The sequence below is a fragment of the Pavona decussata genome, unplaced genomic scaffold, assembly GCF_977016875.1.
Source record: "Pavona decussata unplaced genomic scaffold, jaPavDecu1.1 SCAFFOLD_26, whole genome shotgun sequence".
NCBI classification, from domain to species: Eukaryota; Metazoa; Cnidaria; class Anthozoa; order Scleractinia; family Agariciidae; genus Pavona; species Pavona decussata.
In genome coordinates, this window is record NW_028145449.1 from 135,001 (window position 1) to 159,009 (window position 24,009).

The 24,009-nt window shown below is 40.5% G+C and overlaps 2 protein-coding genes across 3 annotated transcripts in view; one reads left to right on the forward strand and one right to left on the reverse strand.

The window, feature by feature from the left end:
- LOC146485333 (glutamate receptor 4-like) overlaps window positions 1-22,995 on the reverse strand; it is a 31,569-nt gene extending 8,574 nt beyond the window's left edge. The window contains exons 1-15 of one of the 2 annotated variants that reach the window (XM_085103449.1): window positions 22,905-22,995; window positions 22,590-22,721; window positions 21,439-21,678; window positions 20,798-21,009; window positions 20,497-20,544; window positions 19,647-19,763; window positions 11,648-11,776; window positions 11,046-11,150; window positions 9,979-10,098; window positions 9,477-9,671; window positions 8,294-8,657; window positions 6,607-6,969; window positions 5,988-6,158; window positions 5,428-5,575; window positions 4,585-5,026 (exon numbers count right to left, since the gene is read on the reverse strand). In XM_085103449.1, the coding sequence (XP_084959575.1) occupies window positions 4,984-5,026; window positions 5,428-5,575; window positions 5,988-6,158; window positions 6,607-6,969; window positions 8,294-8,657; window positions 9,477-9,671; window positions 9,979-10,098; window positions 11,046-11,150; window positions 11,648-11,776; window positions 19,647-19,763; window positions 20,497-20,544; window positions 20,798-21,009; window positions 21,439-21,678; window positions 22,590-22,721; window positions 22,905-22,992 (2,475 nt within the window). In that variant the 5' untranslated portion in view covers window positions 22,993-22,995 and the 3' untranslated portion in view covers window positions 4,585-4,983. Of the gene's footprint in view, window positions 1-4,584; window positions 5,027-5,427; window positions 5,576-5,987; window positions 6,159-6,606; window positions 6,970-8,293; window positions 8,658-9,476; window positions 9,672-9,978; window positions 10,099-11,045; window positions 11,151-11,647; window positions 11,777-19,646; window positions 19,764-20,496; window positions 20,545-20,797; window positions 21,010-21,438; window positions 21,679-22,589; window positions 22,722-22,904 lie in introns of those variants that run through there. The other variant, XM_085103450.1, reaches the window with a different exon arrangement.
- Window positions 17,124-19,553, forward strand: LOC146485334 (uncharacterized). The gene is made up of 2 exons (XM_085103456.1): window positions 17,124-19,385; window positions 19,463-19,553. The coding sequence occupies exon 1, from the start codon at window positions 17,124-17,126 to the stop codon at window positions 19,140-19,142; it is 2,019 nt and encodes a 672-aa protein (XP_084959582.1). The 3' UTR covers window positions 19,143-19,385; window positions 19,463-19,553.
- Window positions 22,996-24,009: the final 1,014 nt, after the last annotated feature.

A 24,009-nucleotide genomic window follows, 5' to 3' on the forward strand; every position in this document is an offset into this window, starting at 1 on the left:
TCTTACTCAGGAACCACTTGTTACTATAGTAAATGATGATTTCATTGATGAGTCACAGCCTGTAACTATGGAGTCCAGTGTAAACTCTCCAAGTGTAACTAGAGAATCAGATGCTAACCTGGAACCATACCCACCCGATACTGATGCCTCCTCGGCTCCGCGTCGCTCTACTCGGGTTAGATCTGTTCCAGTTTGGCATAAGGATTATGTTATGTAATATAGTTGTATTGTAGATTCATTTACAGTTGAGTTGTTAACTTCTTTTTCCAGTTTTCACTTGTATCAGCATGATCTCATTATGACAGCTAAATAGCTTAAGAAGGGGGATGTTATGATAAGTTGGTTGTCCTGTGCAAGGTATTGTAATGTGATCTTAAGGATCACGTGTGGAGTAAACGTACTGTAATAAAGCTCTTGAAGTTGAAGCTTGTGGATGTGTATTTTCTCGTACTCATAACAGAAACTTTGCTCCCCATTGTGTCTCTTTACCCAGGTGTATAAATGAGTAACGGGGACATACTGCTAGGGTAACCCTGTGATGAAATAGCATCCCATCCAGGAGTGGGTAGCAATACTCTTAGCTGCTTTATGCTACAGAAACTGAGTTAAGCTATCTGCTAAACGCGTTGCTTTCAAGCTTACTTTGTTTTTAATGTCAAGATGAAATCAGAGTGCCCGTGGTAAAACCTTCCTATTTGCTGACTTGAAAAGAAGAAAACCAAAAAAACAGATGAAGAAACAAACACAAACAAGAAATTCAATACAGAAAAATGCGGGGGAAAGTTTGCCATAAAAGCGTTTATTCTTGTTCAATTCAAGTCTTTAATAAGGACAAAATTCAAAAGGAATATATTGAAAAAAATGGCTGCCAGTGATGACCACCAAGGAATATAAATGGGAAAGAAGTATATATCAGCCACCATTCAACTGATCTCATTTTCAATTACCTGAGACGGGAATCTCTCGTTGGTAGGGTCACTGTTTATCTAGAGAACGTTTCCTTTAAACGCCACAAGGACATTGACGGTTGCGGGACAAGAAACCAATTATTTTTGGACGTAGATAAATACATTTTATTAGCAACAACAATGTGAGCGTAGCTTCCTTTTTATAAAGGAGCGGTTATGTTAACAATACTAAGTAGCTTAATTGTGGGAGAAGAAATCGCTTATTTTTGTATGTAGATACACTTAGGTTGGAATCAATAAAACGAGTGTTTTTGTTTTCTTAAACAAGCCGTAATTTTTTAACAATATTAAGAAGCTAAATTTTTGCTTGCTGTTTTGTTTAAATATGTTGTATATAGGTTTTTATATTCAGTTATATTCTTTGGATTTATATGCTTAGACAGCACCTACATTGATACCAATTTTCTTTAACTGAAGTAATAATTCCTATAAAAAAAATACCGTAGTTGTAGTCAGGCATGCTTATATTAAGAGATAAAATGTGTTGTCACTGACTAGAATCGTAAAAAAGTGTGGCGTTTAGGTTAAAATACAATAACCTTCTTCAACAAAATTAAAAATTGCGTCCAAGTTGTAAATGAGGTGTTTTTAAGAAGGCAAGAACCTCCAGGGATTGGCCAAGATTTTATTCATGTCTGGAATGTGTATGTGATTGTTGATTGAATTCGGCTCGCTAATAAAGCAACCATGAATTTGATTTCGACGATGTAAAGATTATGGACCGTTGTTCCCAGTGGCCACGCATATTGTTTTTTTTTTTTTTTTACTTTTCTCTTATTCCATTCCTTATTAGTGTTACTGAGCTTGGTCCGTTGGGTAAATATGAAATATTCCTCTTGGACAAAAGCTGTAATCTCAATGTAAACTGAGACTTCATCTCAGTAGTATTTTAAACCAGGCAATATCCTGCTGGGCTTGTTCAGAACTGCTGTTAGGCCTACAAATAAGAATACAACAATTAAACAGTAAAACATGATTCACGCTTGACAAGTATCAAAATAGGTATGAAATGCGTACATGTGTCTACTCAGTTATTTTCTAAGGAGAGTAAAACTTGAATCTCTCTATGATCTGGAAATGCTGTTGTATTAATTAAATGTGGACACGTTTCGAAGAGGGACATAGTTAGGTGAATTCAAAATATTATAAAATTGACGCTGTAATATATTTTAAACCGACGTTTCGGCAATGCTGCCTTCTTCAGGGTACAAAACCATACCGTTAAAAAGCTCGTTAAATTTTCCCGCATGCTTGAATTCATAATAGCGCGCGTGCGCGCATCACACGTGGCAGCGTGTGCCAGCTCCCAAGCAAGTGAAAAAAAAAAAAACTAAAACTAAAGTCCTGATTAAAGCCACTAGGACTAACAGTTCTATATTTGAATATCAACCGCATCTACTGCCTCTTCAGGTATTCTTGGTTGGCTAGGCCTGCCTACAAAACCGCAACCTTCAGATCTTCGAGTGTATGATTCTCTTGGTTGAAATGGGTGGGCACAGGAAGGTCATTTCTCCCGTTCATGACATCTCTTCGGTGCTCCCTGAACCTGTCCGTCAACATACGACCAGTGCCCCGATATAAACTGTCGATGGACATTTGGTGCATGTTAAACAGTAATCCACGTTGTCCGTGATGCGGGAATAATGTCCTGTGACATTAATCTGTCCTTTATATGGGTTTCATCCGAATACATAAGGTTTCGTTATTTACTTACTTAGGCCCTTTGCTCTTGGATAAGCATAAGCCATCGACGACCACTCGCCAGCGCACTCTGTTCTGGGCTGCTTTGGCTATCCCGCCCAAGTTGTTTCCTTGCAGCTTTAGTCTTTCCTCCGTGTCTCGTATCCAGCTGTTGCTAGGCCAGCCTCTCTTCCTCTTTCCCTGTGGGTTCCAGGTCAGGGCTTGGCGTGTCGTACTGGATGCTGGTTCCCTGAGGGTGTGTCCGATCCAGCCCCACTTCCTCCGCAAAATCTGCTTTGCCACCTTTCCTGTCCCGCTCGCTCCAACAGATCTTCATTCGTGATTTTCTCTGGCTATCTGATCTTATAGATGCGTCTCAGACAGGTGTTGAAGAATGTTTATTTTCTATTTTCTATTTTCCTACATCTGCTTGTGGTTATATGACAGGAGCGCCAGGTTGTCAGCAAAGTCGATGTCATCCAACTGTGTCCAGAGAGTCCACTGTATCCCGTTGTTCCTGCCTGTTGTGGTGGTCTTCATGATCCAGTCAATGACTGGGAGGAAGAGGAACGGTGATAGCAGGCACCCCTGGAGGACTCCGGAATTCTCTTCTCTACATCAACTTCAAAGACTTTGAGAAGGCTTTCGACAGTGTGGACAAATTACTAAGGCACTACGGAGTTCCAGAGAAGACCATCTCAATTCTCCCGATGTACGTACCAGGACATGAGCTGCAGGATCGCCCTGACCTGGTGTCAGACAGTTTTGAGGTAAAGACCCGGAGTCCGCCATGAGGTTTCCTGAGCATGTCTTAATGATCAGCTGAACGGGTGAAGTCACATTCGATTGCGCGCGCCAAGGTCGAATGGAGAAGAGTCTGCAACAGTGTTTTGACTGCAGTTAAAGTAAATGCATAAAGGGGAACGTATGATATTATTCTATTTTTCTTTGCGAATTGAAAGACACAAAACATTTATGGCACATGTCATAGGTTTATTTCTACTACACTAGTCGCATACATATTTTACATTTGATTGAACTATCCGGTCACCTTGAAGTCGCTTCTACCACGGCGAAAAGCAGAACGAAAAATCATGAAATAAGTTAAAATTTTTAATTGGTCAGGCCCATCATATTTGTATAAATTGCATCGTGTCACACAATGTGTTTTGGAAAAAAAATTTCACTTCTCTAAGTCAAGCGGTGGATATTAAAAAATTATTCCACAAGGTCGTTATGTCAATTAATAGATAGCTAACTAGTCAAAAACTGCCTCGTTGGCTATAATCATCTAATGTCCAACAGGCGCGAGTGGAATAATTTAAATTTTGCTAGATCTTGTAAATTTAATTTTAAGAAGAAAAACCACAGAAAACAATTAAATGGCCGCTACTTCTTGGCATGTAAGCCAATCAAAACTCTGGATCTTTCCAATGATCCAGTTTCAAATATAATTGTGTCAATAACAAAATGCTTGAATATGATTGGCTCTTAACCGCTCATATTTATAGCTTAATTTTGCTATGTAACTCCAAAACTGTCCGATTTGACCTGTCAGATTACTAGAAGCTTGTAGTCGGACAGGTCAAATCGGACAGTTAAAGAACCAATGAAAAATCAAGTAGCAAATGCCACTAGCCAATGAAATTTCACTACCTGGCACATGATAACCAATCAAAATCAATGAAAAAATTGTGACGAGGTAAGCTGTCCAGCTTCAACTGGAAAAGAATAATGGAGGCAACTAACAAAATTACTGGTCCAGTGACTAATTTATTCAGACATTTTTTCTTTAGACTTTGACAGCTGAGATTCTTGCATTTTGTTATTGGCACAATTAATTGGTAATAGGACTTCGTATCGTACAATTCAGGGGTAATCAGTCTCGTAATTTCAAATCGAAAATTGAAATTACTAGCCCGATTACGCCCTGAATTGTACTCCATTCAGTCCTATTACCATTACATATAAACCTGATTCAATCAAATTTAGCCAAAGAACTGCATAATCACCATTTAACACTTAAGCTGTATTAAAAGTTAAAGAAAATCTCTGTTCCATCGCTTATTTTAACTTTAGTTTGAAGAAGCCAAAGTCAAAAGGTAGCACTAAACGAATTTACAGGAGACTGTATCATTAAGCCTAAGACCATAATTCAGAACTGCTACCGGATGTTTTGTTATTTGAGTAGCTTAAACTACTGTAAAGTTGACCGATATGCATCATCTGTGGTTAGCATATGAGAACTGTTGATTGAGAAGTCATCGTTGTTATTGTAGAATATAATCAACCATGCTTGTGGCTTTTTCCAGGCAATGTGTTTGTGACCAATCCGTTACACAGCTTCTGCGTGGACTTGCACAGAACGAATGCTTGGGCTACAGACATGAAAAAAAAAAGTAGCAAAATTGCTTCAATTCTCTGTAGACTAAAAGCATGGGTTATACAATCAGTAAGTTGACAAAACAATCATCCTTTTTTTTTTTTTTTTTTTTCAAATTTCTCTCACAACAAATGCGACAAAGTTGTTCACAGAGAGAGAATTTTGTCCAGTGACAAATCAGTCACCCAGCAGCTCAGTACAAAAGTTACTGTACATTTTATGCACTACACAGCGCCCCTGCTCCACTCGTTAAAGTTATCCGCTCTTTAAACAAATGGAAACAGGTTACTCAACCTGGGTAGGAGAGATACCACACTGACTTGTCCAACAAAAAAGCAGACAAATAAGAAAACAAGCAAAAGATAACACGATGAAGATTCCGGCCTTAAAACCAACCTTTTAGTTTTGTTGAGTGTTTTTAACTTCTCTCGTCGATTCCAGAAGAGTTCTCCAATCAGCGTGAAGAACGCTACAAGCAAACCAGTACCCATGACCACATAAACACCCAGCATGCTCTTCAGATCGATTCTGTTTCGTGACAATGCTAACAGGAGAAAACAAATACTCTGGTCAGCAAAACCATTCTCCACAGCTAAAACATGGCGAATAATGAAAAGACGTTTTGTAAAGAAAGAGGGATCGTACCCTTCATTCGTTATTGCAAATTTTCAGCCATGAATCTAATGCCAATATATAGCTAGCTGGGCGAGTGTTACTTTGTGAATGATAAAATCACGAGCGTTTTCAAAGGACCCAAAACCATGTAAATATTAAGCGAAATATAACAACTTTTCACACAAAGTGTGCCATTAATCTGAAATAATGTACCCATGTTTATCTGTTTCCAGAGATCTCCACAAAGATGCGAGCAAATTTTTTGGTCTGCCAATGTTCTCAAAACCAAAATATAGCCTCCATAATAATTTACGTTTCTACATAAAAAGGGATTGACTCACTTGTTTCTTGTTCTTTAGGACACTTATTGCTGCCCTCCCACCAAGCTCGTTTCCTTTCCTCAAGAAAACCGTTCTCGTGCAGGTTCAAGATTGCCAATGAAAACTCCTTCACAATGGCATCGTTTTCTTGGAAAGCGAATCCCATCCCTTTGGCCGCGCCCAATCCTGGAACTAAAAACAATTTGATTCTTTAATCAACTAGGTTAAAGGCCTCTTTATATCGGGCGAGCGGACCGCGATATGGGGGCTCCTCTCCGAGCTCGATTTTTGTCTTCACCCTATACCCCACTTGGGAGCCTCTTCACAGGCTAATTACCCTTGACATAATCCAATTTATAGCGTCTGCATACGTTTATTCATGTTACTAAGTTCGATGTGGATCATCATCTACACACTAAGCCAAGTGACTGAGGTCCAACCAATTTGCTTTGTAAGTGTGAACTTTCAAGAACGACCAATGACATTTGAGATCAATGAGAGGAAGTGATGACGTCATTGGACGTGGGAATGATGTCACGATTTCCAAATGACGGCCATATTGGATATGTCAATTTGGATTCTGGATTTTCCCAAAATACCACCAAATTTTGCTGAAAGTTACTAATCCAAAAACGTATACCTGTCATAAGGTCGCAGGGCTGTTGGTTGGCAGCATATCTGACAATCGGACCATCACTGATAAACACAGACTCTTCTGTTTCTCGTAACCACTGAATTGCCTCTTTGGTGGTTTTGACCCACGTTTGCTCAGCTTTAATTCTGTTCCAAATCCTCTGGTGTGTTTCATACTGGCTGGTCTTGAAGAACTCGTAGGTGCTCCCTGATTCTAATATTGCAATTTTGTAGGATGATTTTAGGATGTCTTCAAGGTTATTGATTGGAGAGGCGGCGTTTTTGACCGTGAAGAAAGCTGCCAGGTTTGCGGTGTATGTTGAAACCCAGATAAGTATCCAGAACCAATAACATCCGGTCAAAATACGAGCTAAAGTAAATAAAACAATATTTTAATTTCTGTATGCTATCCAAGTTACCAGAGCAACTAGAAATGGTGATATCAACAGTTACATTGCTGAGCACCATTTACAAACGAGTCACAGAATCGACTGGAATTCTGCCAAGTGCATTACCTACAGTGCAAATTACTATTAACAACTCACTCTGGAAAGCTGGTTTACTAACTTAGAACAAACGCAACGCAACCGATGCCTACAACTACCTGCACCATACAAACGACATATTGACAACAACAACGAAAAAGACAAACAATAGACATTTTACTAACAATAGAGCCACGGACTTTTGATTAACAAAAGACGGAACGGAACGCACCAATCACTTTTTACAGTCTTCACAGCCAATAACATCACGGCTTACTGATAAAAGATCAATAACATCTAGACTTCGTTGACCAATCAGGTTAACAGCCAGAGACTTATATACCACCTACTGACGTTCCACAATCACTTGACTCTGAAGATGACTTCCACTCAGGTTGTCGAAACATCAGTCAAAGTCACCACAAACAGTCCTTCTCAGGACTACACTCACCCGGGTGATCATAATTTACGTACTTATGACATGACTCCTGGGTTCAAACCATTTACAATTTTATCCAAGTTACCATCGACACATGAGAGGCAGAAACCTATTTTACCCCTGGGGGGCAGAGGTGCAACCGTGGTGAGAGTACTAGCCTCTCCCTAATGTCTCCCGGGTTTGATTCCCGGAGTTACCCCCAAATTTGGGTTAAGTCTGTTGTTGGTTCTCGTCCTAGGTTCTCCGGTTTTCCCCTCTCCACGGAAGACCAACGCTGCAAAAATTTCAAATCGACCTGGAGCGCACTGACATCTTTGAGACAAGCTCATAGAAGCTTACTGACTCTGTTGGTAAAGAGGTTTGATTTACATTTACATCCAAAAAAGTGCCAACAACGATTAGCCACCTTAGTTGACACGACCGGTAGTAGCACACAATCATTTTTCATCATTTTTCTTGCGAAAGGCAACTTGTACGCGTAAAAAACAAAATGTCCTTCAGCCTATTCTTCCAGTATCAACTGAATTAAAATAGTTCTGATCCTTGACTCTCCCACGCCCTTCTCCGATAAAAAAATTATCATAAGCAACAACAACTGCAATAGTCGCAATAATGATAACAACACCAACAACGGCTACAACAACAACAACAACAACAAAAACAAAAGCAAAAACGCTGGCCAGGGTGGGGCTTTGGTACTTTTGGAAAATCTCAAAATTGATGAACCATCCGATCATAACATTGAATACCTTTACATGCCGCTACTATACCTGATAGACTCCTGGGCTGGTTTTCAGCTCCTTGTTGCAACATACAAGCCAGTGTAAACCACACGCTGTTAGAAAAGCTGAACTCCTCAGACGTTCCACGTCCATTCTCGCCCTTGTACCCATAAGGACTGAAGTAGTTTATGGCAAACACTGCAACAGAGATGACCACCATACTGGCAAGTATAGTAAACCAGACGTTGTTTTGAAAAGGATTCAAAAACTGCAGATAATAAATTCTTCCGCTGTCGGACGGCGCTTTCTTGAGTAGCATTTCGCTAGTGTAATACATAAACGGTAAGCTGAAGTCCACTACTTTCTCTCGTCTTTCCGTTATGGTCAATGCAGCTACAGCAATATCTGCGTCCTAGAGAAAATAGGAATCGCTGATTATCCAAGTAAGAATATGTGACTCCACTATAGTACTGTACAAAAGTAATTTCATTGAATTTTTCGGCAAAGTTTCAACAAAATGTTAACAGGCTTTTAACAGCTTGAAATGAAAATTAGAAATTATTATATGTTTTGATGAAACTTTTTTTACATCACAAGCAGAAAATTCTGTTGAAATCGACAACAAATGACTTAAATTTCGTTTCGAGAAAGTTTCTCTTTCTTTAGACAAAAGACTTTATAACAACAGCATTTCATCCACTTAAAAAATAACTGGCACAACTTTGAAGCCAGATAATTAAAATGTAGCATTAAGGCAACAAAGCCAACCCAGCGCACTGGCATTACCAGCAAGTGCTTATCAACATAAAAAAAATTAACTGTGAATTCTTTTTGGTTATGTTGTTTGAGTCACCGACCATTAAAAAAAGCTTAGTAACTGGGCATGTGATCAGTGGGTACTCTTGGAGTGCGCGCTTTCCTTCATAATTAAAAGATCTGTTGTTACGGTAGCCTGGCCTATTCCTTTGTGTATTAATTCTAGGCTGAAATGAGCACGTTTTGTATCTAGCTCCAGTTGAAATTCTTTAATCTTAAGATCAGTCGTCAAATCATCAATAAGTCATGGAGAGAAATCAAAGAAAATCACTTTCAACAAGTTTGGAAAAAACGAGAAGTGTGTTTCATCCTATTTTCAAACATCTCGAAGATGGTTAAGAAATACACACTTCTCAGTGTTAATGGAAATCGCATGAAATACTCTTCCTCGTGTTTGATATGACAACTCACAAACCTTATTTATTAGCTCTGCAACCATCCCGTTCCAAGTTCCATTTTCCGTTTCCCCGCCGTACAGCCCGTCAGGGGAGAGGTAGATGTCATACGTAAAATGAAGGTTTTTAGCAAGTTCGTTCAACAGATCGATGCAGTATCCTTTATATGTAACTGTCCCATCATTTTCATTATTCATCATCAGGAACGGATCAGCCTTTTTGGGTAAAAAATGAAAAGAAAAGCTTTCAATCGAGTGTAATCATGGCGCAGTGCTTATAACGACGTGCGAATAGATTCATTTACTCAGAAGTTTCGTGCATCCTTTTTCAGTATGAGTTAGATTAATTTACAACGTAATCTTTTCCCCCCTCTAATTCCAAAAGAATAAACAAACAAACAGACAAGCAAACCTGAAAATCTCCAAACATAAGAACATTCCTCTGAAAAAGTGGGTCAACAGTCGCTCTCCATTTTATCGGAAACTGACTTATCAACTCATTTATTTTTTTTTTTTTAGTTACCATAACAACAACAACTCTAAGGTTCCTTCCTTCCACTTTTCCTCCTGTGGTTTGGTTATTCATGTTGGGCTGGATGTTTTCATGAAACATGGCATGTTTAGTTGCGTTCCACGATCCTATCTAATAATAGTGATAAAAAATGAAATGTGTTTTGTTAATATAGCACAACAGAAATAGAAGGGAGACAATCAGAAGGTGTCAAAAATTGAGATTCTCTTATTTAGTGGTAGTAATGTTTATGGACAACTGAAAAGGGAGCGTGACATCAATGGGCTCATAGAAGGGATTTTGGGGATGGGTGGGTGGGAATAGAGGTCACGCTATCTCCGTCGCTTCCTATCTAGGCCGGATATGAAGTCAATTGGTTTGTTCTGAGTTCGTTGATGACTTGAAAAAGACATTTCTACTTGTAATGGATATAAAATATGAAATGCTTCGCTGTCTCTGAGAAAAATGAAACCTCCGCAGCATACGTCGTATGTTGCAGAGGAAAATAAGTCCATATCAGATTTAAGACAAGCTTAAGCAGACTATTGATTTGACGGAAAGTTTTGCTTGGAAATTCTATTAATAAAATAAGTTTATCTTTTCAGTCATTTTTGCAAGATCATCATATAGTAACTAATATGAAGATGTTGTCCCGTTGTCTCAACAACTTAGAGTAATTTAGATTTGCAAAGTGCGCTGCTTTTAAAAAAAACCCATACAAACGAAAAAAGAAAGATCTGAAAAGGAATATCTTCTGCCTAAGTAATTTAAAAAAAAATTAATGATGATAGAAACTGATAAAATTTGATAACTGATAAAACTGATAAAAATTTAAAGATGATAGAAGCCGGCTTAAACAAATGGTAGTAAAAAATTAATGATTACGCGCAACTAGCTGAGCTGATCGTCGGATGGGGAGTTTTAACAAGTATTCGAAACTTGCGATTTGAACACAAGTAGCAAAGGATAATACTATCTACTATTTATTGGTGAAGTTACTCATCGACCACAAAAACAACCAAATAAACAAAAAGACTTTTGAAGAACAAAAGATGCCAGTATGATATTTTGCTTCTTACCTTCTTAAAGGAATTGTTTCGAAGATTCAAAATTTCCAGCTCAATCCCCTTTCGTTTTCCATTTTCGTCAAACTTGATAGGTCCGGTTGAACCATCCATGTTGACCTGTAGAGAGTGATCAGACCACCTTAAACTGTAAAATGAACAGGGGGAAGTAAACTCGAGATAAAAATTAGAAGATACCAACAATTATATTCTTAGATCTATTTTAGGGTACGGAAAGCACGCACCATACAACTATTTATTAGAATATGGCTGTTATAAGAACGCTAGAAGAAAGAAGAAAATTCCAGGCCCTATTTTTGATATATAAATATATTAATAAAGAAGCTCCAAGGTACATAGAAGATTTTTTTGAGATCAAAATCTTTAATTATAATTTAAGAGGGTCGGGGACACCTTTAACGCTACCCAATTATAATCTAGAATGGTGCCATAAGTCATTCTCATTTCTAGCCGCAAAACTTCGGAATTTGTTAATTACGTATGTTATGAATGCCAAGGATATTTCTACTTTTAAATGTTTCTTGAAGAAGCAGGTTCTTAGATAGATTTCAGATTTAAGTAATTTAAGTAATTTTTAAATCTAGTAAGTACCTTACCTTTCTCATGCAGGTCAACACTGCGTCTCTGATGGCAGTGATGGCAGACCCATTAATCGATAAACATGGTTCTTTGTTTAGAGCCTGTTTGATGACTGGCATGGAATCATAAGCTAATGCAATGAGGTGCTACGAAATTATTGAGCATTGATCAGTGAGAACTTTTATATAATGAAGAATAATAATGATAATAATAATAATAATAATAATAATAATAATAATAATACTAATGATAATGATAATGATAATGATAATGATAATGATAATGATGACAATAATAACAACAACAACAACAATAATAATAATAATAATTAAATTAATAATAATAATAGTAATAATAATAACAATAATAATAATAATAATGATAATGATAATGATAATGATAATGATAATGATAATGATAATGATAATGATAATGATAATGATAATGAAAATGATAATAATAGCAATAATAATGACAATAATAACAATAATAATAATAATAATAATAATAATAATAATAATAATAACAATAATAGTAATAATAATAACAATAATAATAATGACAGCAATAGCTAATGAGCAGCCTAGCCACCTAATCAGATCACCGCATTTGTTGTCGAGCGTTAATATTATTCTAACAAATTTACATAAAGTTAACGTGGAAATGTCTTCTTTTTCTTGAACAAAGACAGATAAAAATGTTTCATACCTTTCAATTATAACAGAGGTGTTTAGTTTCAAAATGAACAAACTTGGACTTGACTTCGTTTACGTTTTATTTTTATTTCACATTTTGTGACCGTAACATAAAGTAGCGAGTATTTTGATCATGTGATCTTAGTGAGTACGTGCTTGAATGTGTGTTGAGAATCTTCGCAGTTTATAAGCAGGTCGTCGTTTAAATCCGCACAAAATGTAAGTTTCTTTGCACCTTTAGTTTGTCTTTCGCCTTTTCTTTAAGTTTATTTTGTATTGTCCTTTATTTTCTCTAGTTTTCACCGGTAGTGACAATGTTGTGAAATCGCTCGCCATGATGCAGTAAACAAGTAAATGCAGAGATACATGAGAATAGAGTGTTAACAACCCAACCGCGTCGAATTATTTGTGCAAACCCAACATTGTGAAAAATTTTTGGTTAACAAGGCGACGATTTGAAGGACATTGCCGTTTTGCTCGGCTTTTGCGAGAAGTAATGGACCCCTCGAGTGGTGGCATTGGAGAGTCGAAAACTAGTGGACCGGACCGCGGGACTGAGGATCGAGGAACTGGCCGGATTGAATCAGGTGGGGAAATTAATTTAATGGGCCTTGGAACAAACCTAATGGCTAACACAAATGAAGATTTTCCTGTTGACATCGGGGCCGCTGCCTTTGCATTACCTCCTGAGGTCTTAAGGCCCCCGCTAGCTCGAGGAGCCTTTGGTTACTCACTACGTCAAAATCCCCTTCCAAATACTCAAATAGATTTTAGTGAAGTCATCCGTCAGCGAGAAATAAGTGAACAGCACAGACTAGCATCTTCTTGGAACAAAATCGCTGACTATGTTGCAACTGAAACTCAGCAATTACGTACATGTCTCTACACTAATTGGGACGTCCTATCTGCTGGTCGAATGGTAGAAAGTGTCACTCGTGCTTGGAAATCCTTTGAGGAAATTCATTCAAGGTATCTTCCGTGCATAAATCAGAGGAAACGTCTACAAGAGGTCGAGGAAAGGTTCAGATCCCTAAAGGAGACAGTTATAAGCTTATTTGAGCAAGAAGAGCGAATGCGAACGGATCACGAAGCCCCCAAACATGACGATGAAATTTCTGTCAAAAGTGAGAAGTCACAAGGCAGCTCTGTGTCCTCTAAGGCATCATCTCGTAAGAAAGAGAAGCTAAGAGCCGCGCTTCTGGCCAAGAAGAAAGTGGAGCTGGCAAAACGAAGAGCTGAAGAGGATGCTGAGCTGGCCAGGCAAAAGGCACGAATGGAATTGAGGCGATTGGAGGACGAGGCTGCTTTAGCCGAACTGGACTGGAAGATCGAAAGGGACTATGATGAAGACACTGGTCAGCTTGAGACCGTCGACGAAATTGAGAAAACACACCTCAACAGCTGCGAAGGTCCACCCAAAGGTTCCGAGTCAGAAAGGCAAGAGCTTCCAAAGTCAACCCCACGTAAGACCGAGAAAACCTTGGGCATCTCACCTGTAGATCACTCTACCCCCTCTGATAAAATACCAACATCCTCCAAGTCGGTTCATTTGCCCAGTTACTCCACTGTAGAAGAGTCTAAAAGGGAGGTGCCGCATGTCTCCAACCATACACCCATACAACACTCGCCTCAAGGTTTATTTCAGTCCAGGACAAAGCCTCATCCAGACACCAGAAGAGAGGAGACCACCCCAAAGGACCACGTTGCAGCCATGTGGAAGGTTCAACTGCTAAATGGCATTACGCCTACACAGTTTAATGGAAATCCAGCCGACTTCCCTTTCTTTCGAGAGCAGACCCGCACTCATCTTGAGAGTGAACTTCTAACCGACGCGCAGCGAATTGAGTACCTGCCAAAGTTTCTGAAAGGTGAAGCTCTGGAAGTCATCGAACGAAACAGAGGCTGCTCCTACAAAGACCTCATAAAGACTCTAGAGGATCGTTTCGGTAAACCCATCCAAGTTTCACGAGCCTGCATTGACGGTTTGGTATCTGGTCCCAAGCTTGCCCCAGGGGACAATGTGAGTTTACTGAACTTTGCTGAGAAGCTGAATACAGCGACAAAGATCCTGAAAGGTGATGTTGAGCATGAGGCTAGTGTGGCTACCAACCTGAGGAGAATTGTAAGCAGACTTCCGAACGACCTTGTTGCAAAGTGGCAAACTGAAAATTATGAGATCGTAAATCGTGGCAGGTCCGCTCGCTTACAGGATATCGCGAAATTTGTTATGAGACAAGCGTCGATAAGAAACGACCCAATCTTTGGGCCACAGAGGCAAAGGAGGGAGAATAGTGAAGACAAGGATACTCGGAATTCATCCAGGATTAAGAAACCACCACCTCCCAGGGACTCTACTATTTCATCAACTAAAATTGAAAGGCCACCAGAACCTCCCAGGGACTCCACAGTACCATCTGCTAAATCTGAAAGGCCCCCAGAGCCAGGAAATCACATCAAATGCTTAATCTGCAAATCCACACCCCATCGTCTGCAGGATTGCCCAATCATTAAGCAGTGCGATCGTGTAGCAGTAAGGCGACAGTATGCAGCCTCCTACGGGTTCTGCTTTAACTGTGGTTGTCACAATCCAACCCATAGTGGCACTACTTGTCCGGATCCCCCAGCCTGCTCCAAGTGTCCTGGGCATCATCTGACACTTTTACACAAGGAAAACAGCAATGGACGTCGTTTCCGGCCGAGAACCAATAATGGCGTAAGCAGTAATCACAACCAAGCAAATTCCCGTTCTGCTACGGTACCTCCACAGCAACAAAGCATGGGATCTGGTGCAGCACCACAAACCACCAACATCCATCAGGCCTCAGTGAGCACGACAGAGGTTTTTGCCCCGCAAGGTCGAGTCCTGTTAAATGTGGTTCCTGTGACTATCACGGCTGAGGATGGCGATTCCCTTTCCACGTACGGGTTTCTAGATAATGGCTGCACTGACACTCTTATTGATCGTCAGCTTGCGGATCAGCTTAATCTGGAAGGAACTTTGCAACGAATTGGCATCAAGACTATCAGGAGAAGTGAGGAATCAATAGAAAGTGAACGGGTGTCGTTCACCCTCGGTCCCGTGGATGGGTGCGGTAGATGTATTGAAGTCAATGAAGCCTACGTACTCCCAGATCTCAATCAGTCAGGGCAGATTTTACCGGATTCTGTTGACGTTTCAAAGTATCCACACCTGCAAGACCTGACATTCCCAGAAGTTGACATTAAGCGAGTATCCATAATCATAGGAAGCAATGTACCTGCTGTCCATTTGCAAGATGAAGTCAGGGTCCCACCAGACAACAACGGTCCTTTTGGTTACCGGTTTCCGCTTGGCTGGAGTATTGCAGGGCCTTTAACTTGCCGCGACAAAGGGAAAACATCAGTCAACTTCCTTTCGGTGGGCATGGAAGATCAGATGGAACGCTTCTGGAAAATTGAGGATTACGAAGCCTCAAAGTCAGATGATAAGCCACTGTCAATCGAGGACAAGCGAGCCTTAAAAATCCTTGAGGACACAACAAGAATCGTAGATGGCCATTATGAAGTCGGTCTCTTGTGGAAAGAAGATCAGCCGCAACTACCAAACAACCGTACTCTGGCTGAAAAACGAGTCGAACTGCTAAGGCGCCGGCTAGCAAAACCAGGAAATGAGGAAATGGCTGCAAAGTACAGAGCAGTTATGACTGAGTACATATCAAAGGGATATGCCCGCAAGCTTACCCCTGAAGAAGCAGCTAAAGAGAGCTCACACACCTGGTATTTACCCCATCATCCAGTGATGAACCCGAACAAACCTGGGAAACTTCGCATAGTCTTTGATGCTGCAGCAGAGTATGAAGGCACATCACTTAACAAAAGTCTTCTCCAAGGCCCAGACGTGACCAATAGCCTCGTTGGAGTACTGCTACGCTTTCGCCAAGGGAAGGTTGGCCTAGCTGCCGATGTGGAGGCAATGTTCCATCAGGTGCGCGTCCGCAAAGAAGATCAAGATGCTCTGCGTTTCCTATGGTGGACTAACGACTACAGTCAGCATCCAGACGTTTATGTTATGGAGGTACACATCTTCGGGGCCACTTCATCCCCATGTGTTGCCAACTCTGTCCTGAGGAGAACTGCCACTGATAATTCAAAGAAATTCAGTCCAGAAGTTGCAGCAGTTGTTGAGAAGAACTTCTATGTCGACGACGCGCTACCGTCGTTTAGCAGCAACACCTTAGCAACCAGAATGGCAACAGACCTCGCCGAAATGTTAGATCATGGTGGCTTTCGCCTAACGAAGTTCATGTCCAACAGCAAAGAAGTTTTGTCCTCGATTCCTGTCCAAAGAAGAGCTACACCAAACCTGGACCTAAGGCTAGATGAATTGCCGGTGGAGAGGGCACTGGGTGTTCGTTGGTTTGTCGAGACTGATGAACTGGGGTTCGAGATCAAGAACCTGAACCGTCCTGAGACAAAGCGTGGAATCCTGTCTGCTGTCTGTTCATTGTACGACCCACTCGGATTTGCTGCGCCCGTAGCACTCACAGCAAGAACTCTTATACAGGACATATGGAAGGCAAAGCTAGACTGGGACCAGCCATTGGAAGAACACTTCTTAAAGAGATGGAGATCTTGGGCCGCACAGCTGCCCTCCTTGTCTGAGCTCCGTATCCCACGCTACTACTTCCCTCCTGGAGTGGACCCGAAGAAATGCAGACTTCAGTTACATGTCTTCTCAGATGCCTCCGAAGTTGGATATGGCGCATAGGCCTACCTGAGGATTGTAGGTCCAGATGACTCCATCCATTGCTCGTTTGTCATGGGAAAGGCAAGAAATGCTCCCATCAAGTTCACTAGCATCCCAAGGCTTGAATTGCAAGCAGCTGTCCTTGCCACGCGCCTAAACAAGATGTTGAGAGAAGAGCTCGATCTGCCCATACAGCAAACTAAGTACTGGACAGATAGCGAAATAGTGCTTCACTACCTGAAGAATGAGAAGCGCCGATTCCAAACCTATGTCGCCAATCGTGTGGAAGAGATTAGAGAAAACTCACATCCTAATGACTGGAATCATGTACCAGGTGCCTTAAACCCAGCTGATGATGTCTCCCGTGGCTTGAACCCTTCAGATCTGAAATTTAACCAACGCTGGTTACGAGGGCCAGAATTTCTCTGGCAGCCAGAATCCCTCTGGCCCACTGCAGACTGTAAGGAAGTCCCGGACGAAGCTTTAGAATTGAAGAAAGAAGCGCACGCCAATCATGTTGATGTAAACATCCATTCTGTCGCTCAACAGACAGACTCCTCTGCATTGAGCCCGCTGAGCGTAACGGCCAAAGATGTCATGGATCGCATGTTGAACAGTTGTTCTGATTGGACCCGGCTAAGACGTCGGGTTGCTTGGCTTATCCGCTTCGTCCATTTTCTTCGCAATCGAAAGACTACCCAGAGAGGCCACCTGACCCTTGAAGATTATGATGCAGCTACTATAGCCATCACGAGAATCGTTCAACTTTCTGCCTATCCTCAAGAAATTAAAGACCTAAAGGCCAAAGGTGCAGTGAGGCCGTCCAGCAGTATAGTTGCCCTGGACCCAATGCTTGATGACCATGGCGTTCTGAGAGTTAAAGGCCGCATAGTAAATCCACCTGTCGCTGATGCTGCTAGGAACCAAGCAATTCTACCGAGAGACCATCCCATAACAGCAGTGATTGTTCGCCATGTTCATGAGTCAATTGGCCACTTGGGGCGCGAGCACCTCATATCAAGGGTGCGTGAGAAGCTGTGGATCCCTCAGATTAGAGTTCTTGTTCGTTCCATCCTTGGGCGATGCCTTCGTTGTAAAAGGTTGAATGCCAGACAAATAGTTCAGCAAATGGCACCCCTTCCAAGAAGCCGCATGATGGCTTACCAGCCTCCGTTCTCGTACTCAGGAATGGATCTGTTTGGTCCCCTCCAAGTGAAGCATGGCAGAGGTACAGCAAAGCGCTGGTGTTGTCTGTTCACATGTTTGAATACTCGTGCTGTTCACCTCAAATTAGTCCAGTCAATGAACACAGATGACTTCATAATGTGCCTAAGGAGATTCATCAATCGCCGTGGAGAGGTTTCAGAATTAAGATGTGATAGAGGATCCAACTTTGTAGGAGCGGAACGAGAACTGAGAGAAGAGATCAAGCAGTGGGATCAGCAGAAAATTGACCGTGAGCTACTTCAGCGTGGATGCAAGTGGATTTTCCAGCCGCCAACTGCCTCTAGCATGTCAGGAATTTGGGAACGTCTTGTGCGCAGTGCTAAGACTGTCCTGAAGGCAATCCTTGGAACCCAAATGGTCTCTGAGCCGGTCCTCCAAACTCTTCTGACGGAAGTTGAGCGAGTACTAAATGGTCGGGCTCTGACAACTAATTCTGATGACCCGAATGACCTCCAGCCACTCACGCCTGCCCACTTCCTGATGCAAAGGAAAACAATCTGCCTTCCTCCAGGTGTGTTTCAACCGGCGGACCAGTACAGAAGGAAATGGAAGCAAGTTCAATTCCTTGCCGACCTGTTTTGGAAGAGGTGGTTGCGCGAATATTTGCCGACACTGCAAGTTCGAGGGAAATGGCACAGAGCCCTACCTAACCTGAAGCCAAACGCCCTGGTTTTGTTGATGGATGACAGTGCACCTAGAGGGTATTGGAGTCTGGGCCGAGTTCTGGAGGTCTACCCTGGCTCTGACGGGATGGTGAGGACGGTTAAGGTCAAGACTAAAGACTCTGTCTATATTCGGCCGATCCAGAAGCTGTGCCTTCTGGAAAATGACCTTGATAGTGCTAAAGCTTTAACTGTGAACTAGAGACGTTGGGCGTCCTAAGTCGGATCGTCCCAAGGCGGGCGGAATGTTTAGTTTCAAAATGAACAAACTTGGACTTGACTTTGTTTACGTTTTATTTTTATTTCACATTTTGTGACCGTAACATAAAGTAGCGAGTATTTTGATCATGTGATCTTAGTGAGTTTTCAGCGAAGCACGTGCTTGAATGTGTGTTGAGAATCTTCGCAGTTTATAAGCAGGTCGTCGTTTAAATCCGCACAAAATGTAAGTTTCTTTGCACCTTTAGTTTGTCTTTCGCCTTTTCTTTAAGTTTATTTTGTATTGTCCTTTATTTTCTCTAGTTTTCACCGGTAGTGACAATGTTGTGAAATCGCTCGCCATGATGCTGTAAACAAGTAAATGCAGAGATACATGAGAATAGAGTGTTAACAACCCAACCGCGTCGAATTATTTGTGCAAACCCAACAAGAGGAAATGCCAATTTTTTCATACGTTCAATTACCTTTACCTCACATGCGACCCTACCTTGTCACTGGTATCGTAATTCTTTTCCACTGCCTTTTCCAGTTTATCAGAAGGTTTAATGTAAATCCTCAAAGCTAAAACCACATTGCCTGAGAGACTTGTTAAGTCCCCCGAGACCTATAGTAGAAGGTAAATGTTAATACTGTTCCTGATTAGTAAAACCTCCAGTGTTGATAATTGGTTTGCGCTAGGCCACTTTTGATACTTTGATAAAACTATTATTATTGAGGTTCTAATATCTTTTTGATTAACATTTTAATTGTGAAGAGCTTTAGCCTCCATGAAGGAGAACAGCCATCTAATTGTGAAGAGCTCCAGCCTCCATAAAGGAGAACAGCTATCTATTTGATGTTATTGTTAATCACAACGTAACACTGCCCAATATGGTCATGGTGCACTCAATATTTTTCGGTCGACCACACGCAAAAGATATCCTACGATATAGTTCGCGTGCCCCGGAGAAAAATGGCGAAATAAAGATCGTCCAAGCTTTTCTGTAAAAAAATGTGTTTTGTTATATACGTACCCTGTTATATCCTCCTTTATTATCCCCTGCTTTTGGCCAACTCAGCCTACGCCCTCGTCGGCTAAGTATCAGGCGATATTCCGCAGGATAATTGTTAAATATTTCAGAAAGGATACTTAATATTTGACCATGGTCTGAGAAAATCTGGCTGGTAAATGTCATATGCGTGTGACATGCTTTCTCAACCTTTCACTGTTCGGTTTCACTGTTTGCGGGTTGGGCAGATTACCGTAATTTTAAGCCCAAGTGAACGTAGTTTGGATAGCCAATACTAAGTATTCTATTCATCTTTAAAACAGAATCAATCGTTTCTTTTTCCCTCACCTGTCCTTGTAATATCCATTTAGAGTCATTGTTGTGTTTAAAAGGTTTCTGTAACAAAGGAAATACAAATATAACTGAAGAAGACATTGGAACCCCAGGAAAAAAGTTACCGGTGGAAGAATAGAAGGAGGAGAAGGAGGAGCGAAAGAAGAAAAAGAAGAAGAAGAAGAAGAAGAAGAAGAAGAAGAAGAAGAAGAAGAAGAAGAAGAAGAAAAAGAAGAAGAGGAAAAGGAAAGGGAAGGAGGAGGAGGAGTAGGAGAAGAAGAAGAAGCAGATTACGACGTAGGAAAGACAATATTACCTGCTGTTTTAGTAGGCGTTCCACTTTTTCTATACTTGTGTAAAGAAGAATAACGTCTGGCCCATAGTTTGTTATTTTCTCCACTGCTTCACGGACTGATGCTGCCTGATCTTCATTTGCTTGGTCTTTTTCATTTAGCTGCACAAAATGTATGGTGAACTTTGCACTTTGGGATATGGTATAGAAATATCCAGCTTCATGTAGACGCCCCTCTTTTAAAGAGATTAAAGAAAAACTTTGGTTTTTGAACATAAATGTATTTATCATAAGAAGTCGTTTAAAAACTCTCATGAGAGCTTTTTTTTAATAATTATGTGGAGACTGATGGGTACTATGCGTGTCTGTGTTTACCGTTTGAATGGGTGACTTACTTCAATAAAAAAAAAGCATTTCTAGTAGACACATGTCTAGAAATGCACCTTACCCTGGGTACTTCATATAAAACAGACCTTCATATAAAACAGACCTTTTTTTCGTTTCCATATGACTTCATTTTTGACAGAACTATTTCTGTTTTGGTTAGAATTAAGGTTACGGGACACCTTGTGATGTCTATCATACAGTTCATGAATCTCATAAGCGTGCATTTCTGGACATATCTTCTTTAAGAGACATTAAACAAGCAGTTAAGGAATCTGTACCATCGAGAACAAGTGCTATCTTGTTCCACTGGAATGTGTTGAGTATGTCAAGTGTAGCATACGCGTGGTCCCTGTACCCCGCTGACATCTCAATCGCATTTTCACACTGATCGCATGGCCTGTCGTTTCCATAGAGACGTATGAGGGGAATGCCGGTTACTTTGGAGAGTACGCAGGTTGGGTACTTTGTGTGGCTTCCCTCAATAAGTGCAACGACGTTTTGTTGCAGTAACGCTAAAGCTAAAACAAAAAAACCTCAAAGTATTAGTTGGTAAATGGTGTAATAAAGCAAAGGACTAACGTATTGTTTATGTATAAATCATAGGCTCCTTATTGCCTCATTGGCACAAATGAAACAACTATGAAACAACCGGCTATCAGCTTGCATTTCACCCATTCCTCAGCTATCAAGTAGAATTTCGGCCCATTTCTAAGCTATCAATTAACTAAGTAGAAACTTTTGTTAAGCATCAACTACACAGTTATTGACAAGTTATTTACAAGTATAGTTTACACTATACTCAGGCAAATTTTAGCCATCTCAAGTAACGGTTTCTTGACGCTCCTCACGTTTCAATTTTTGGATACAACTCAATATACAATGTAATACTTATTTAATACAACTACAACTTCTCAATACACAATCCAATACTAATTATGGGATACAACTACTCAATGCACAATCCAATAATTATTGGACGTAACTACTCAAAATACAATCCAATAATTATTGGATACAACGGTAAACTGCCTTTTCTCAGATCATTGTTATGATTTCGGCCAATTTTCAGCTTATCCCCATATACAACCTGTGATAAGTTTAATATTCTCGGAGAAATTTAATACCTTCAAGGAAATTTACAAAGAATGTATAGGGTCTTTGCAAGAATCTTGGTACTTGTTTCTCAAAAGCTATTAAACATATCAAACTCAAATTTTCAGCGGTTTCAAAGTTTGCCAAGTTTTTTCATTTTATATCTACTTGTTTTGTTTATGTTAATTTATGCTAATTTTTGCTGCAGCGGGGCTGTTGAACGTGTAAACCGGCGGAGATCCTCGTATTGAGTCATGTCTCATATGCCCCAAAGCCCATGGAATTTTGCTGTTGCCACTTGAAAGACGTGAAAAATGTACACATACAAATATGTTACCTTGATTGAATAGGTTGGTGTTCTCTGTCGTGTTGATGGATTTGAAGACAAGTGAAACATTGCTGAAAACACTCGTCTTGTTGGCGGCGAAGCGCATTGCATCATACACTGCTGAATTTCCATGAATAACACCTATAAAGACCGGACGGTAGGGATGTAGTTTTGTTTATTAGATGCGAAACTACCCCTCCCTCCACTAAAAGAGGTTCCCAACCCACCCTCCCCCTCCCTTCCCCGACCCACCACTAATTCATTTACTTCTTGTAGCTTTCACTTTAAAGCATCGATTAAAATCGATTAGTATATTTCACTTACCGAATGTATAGTTTCTGTTTTTCGTTTGAACCTTTTGAATGGACGAGACACATATTATAAACGTGATGTAAATGAGTTCTCTTTCCATCTTTAACAACTAAATAGGAAAGTAAAGAAGGGAAATCAGTATGCTTAGAAATAGTTACTAAATGCCAAAAAAATGTTCGATGTAAGCAATTTAGATTATTAATAAGCGTTAAGTATTTTTAGATTAAGAATGCTAGAAACAACTGTCAGAAGCTAGTGCGAGATGTACATTTTCAGTTCATCGATGAAATTATCCGATACGATTTTTTTAAGTGAATTCGCAACTTGTGAACCAATAAAGACATGTTCTCACGTCAAAACAAACTTTGAACTGTCCTCGCAGCTTGAGAAGTTGCCTGGAAGTGTATGGCTGCGACTCACATTAAGAGGACTCTAAATTTTCCCACTGTTTACCTTTCTTGAGAATGCTACTTCACAGTTTTACATGATTGTGCTAGGAAAATCAAAATACTGATATATGTGCAGTGTTTCAAGGTACAGTGGAACCTCTATTTAACGAACCTCTATATCACGAAGTCCTCGGTTGATACCAACGACATTCCTTTTAAAATGCATAGAACAGAACCTCGATGAAACCATAGTTACTTGAGGGAATGGTTAGGAAACTTTGCCATGAAAACGATGATGATGCAATTTATGTTGGAAAGTCCGCGATTCTGCACAATCCTTTGTTTTAACGTTCAAACCACAGTTGAATATCTTAAAAACGTTTCTATTGGTCAGTTGCTCCAAAACATTCCAAACTCTATCGTTGTTTGTGCAGGGTTAAGGCCAAAAAGGCAAACAAAAACATAGAACAAAGAAGTTTGTCAGGTTTCATAACCATTGCCTTCAATTAACTATTATAGAACTAACTCTCAATAGACTGGGTAATGAGGCATACTGTGAAGGAGGAGGGAACCGGACTGAGGTGGAAATTTACATCAAAACTTGAGGACCTTGACTTCGCGGACGATGTCGCTTTAATCTCCTCAACGCAAAGACACGTGCAGTTGAAAACAAACAGGCTGGTAGAGAATGCAGACAGGGCAGGCCTTCGGGTAAATGTCGGGAAGTG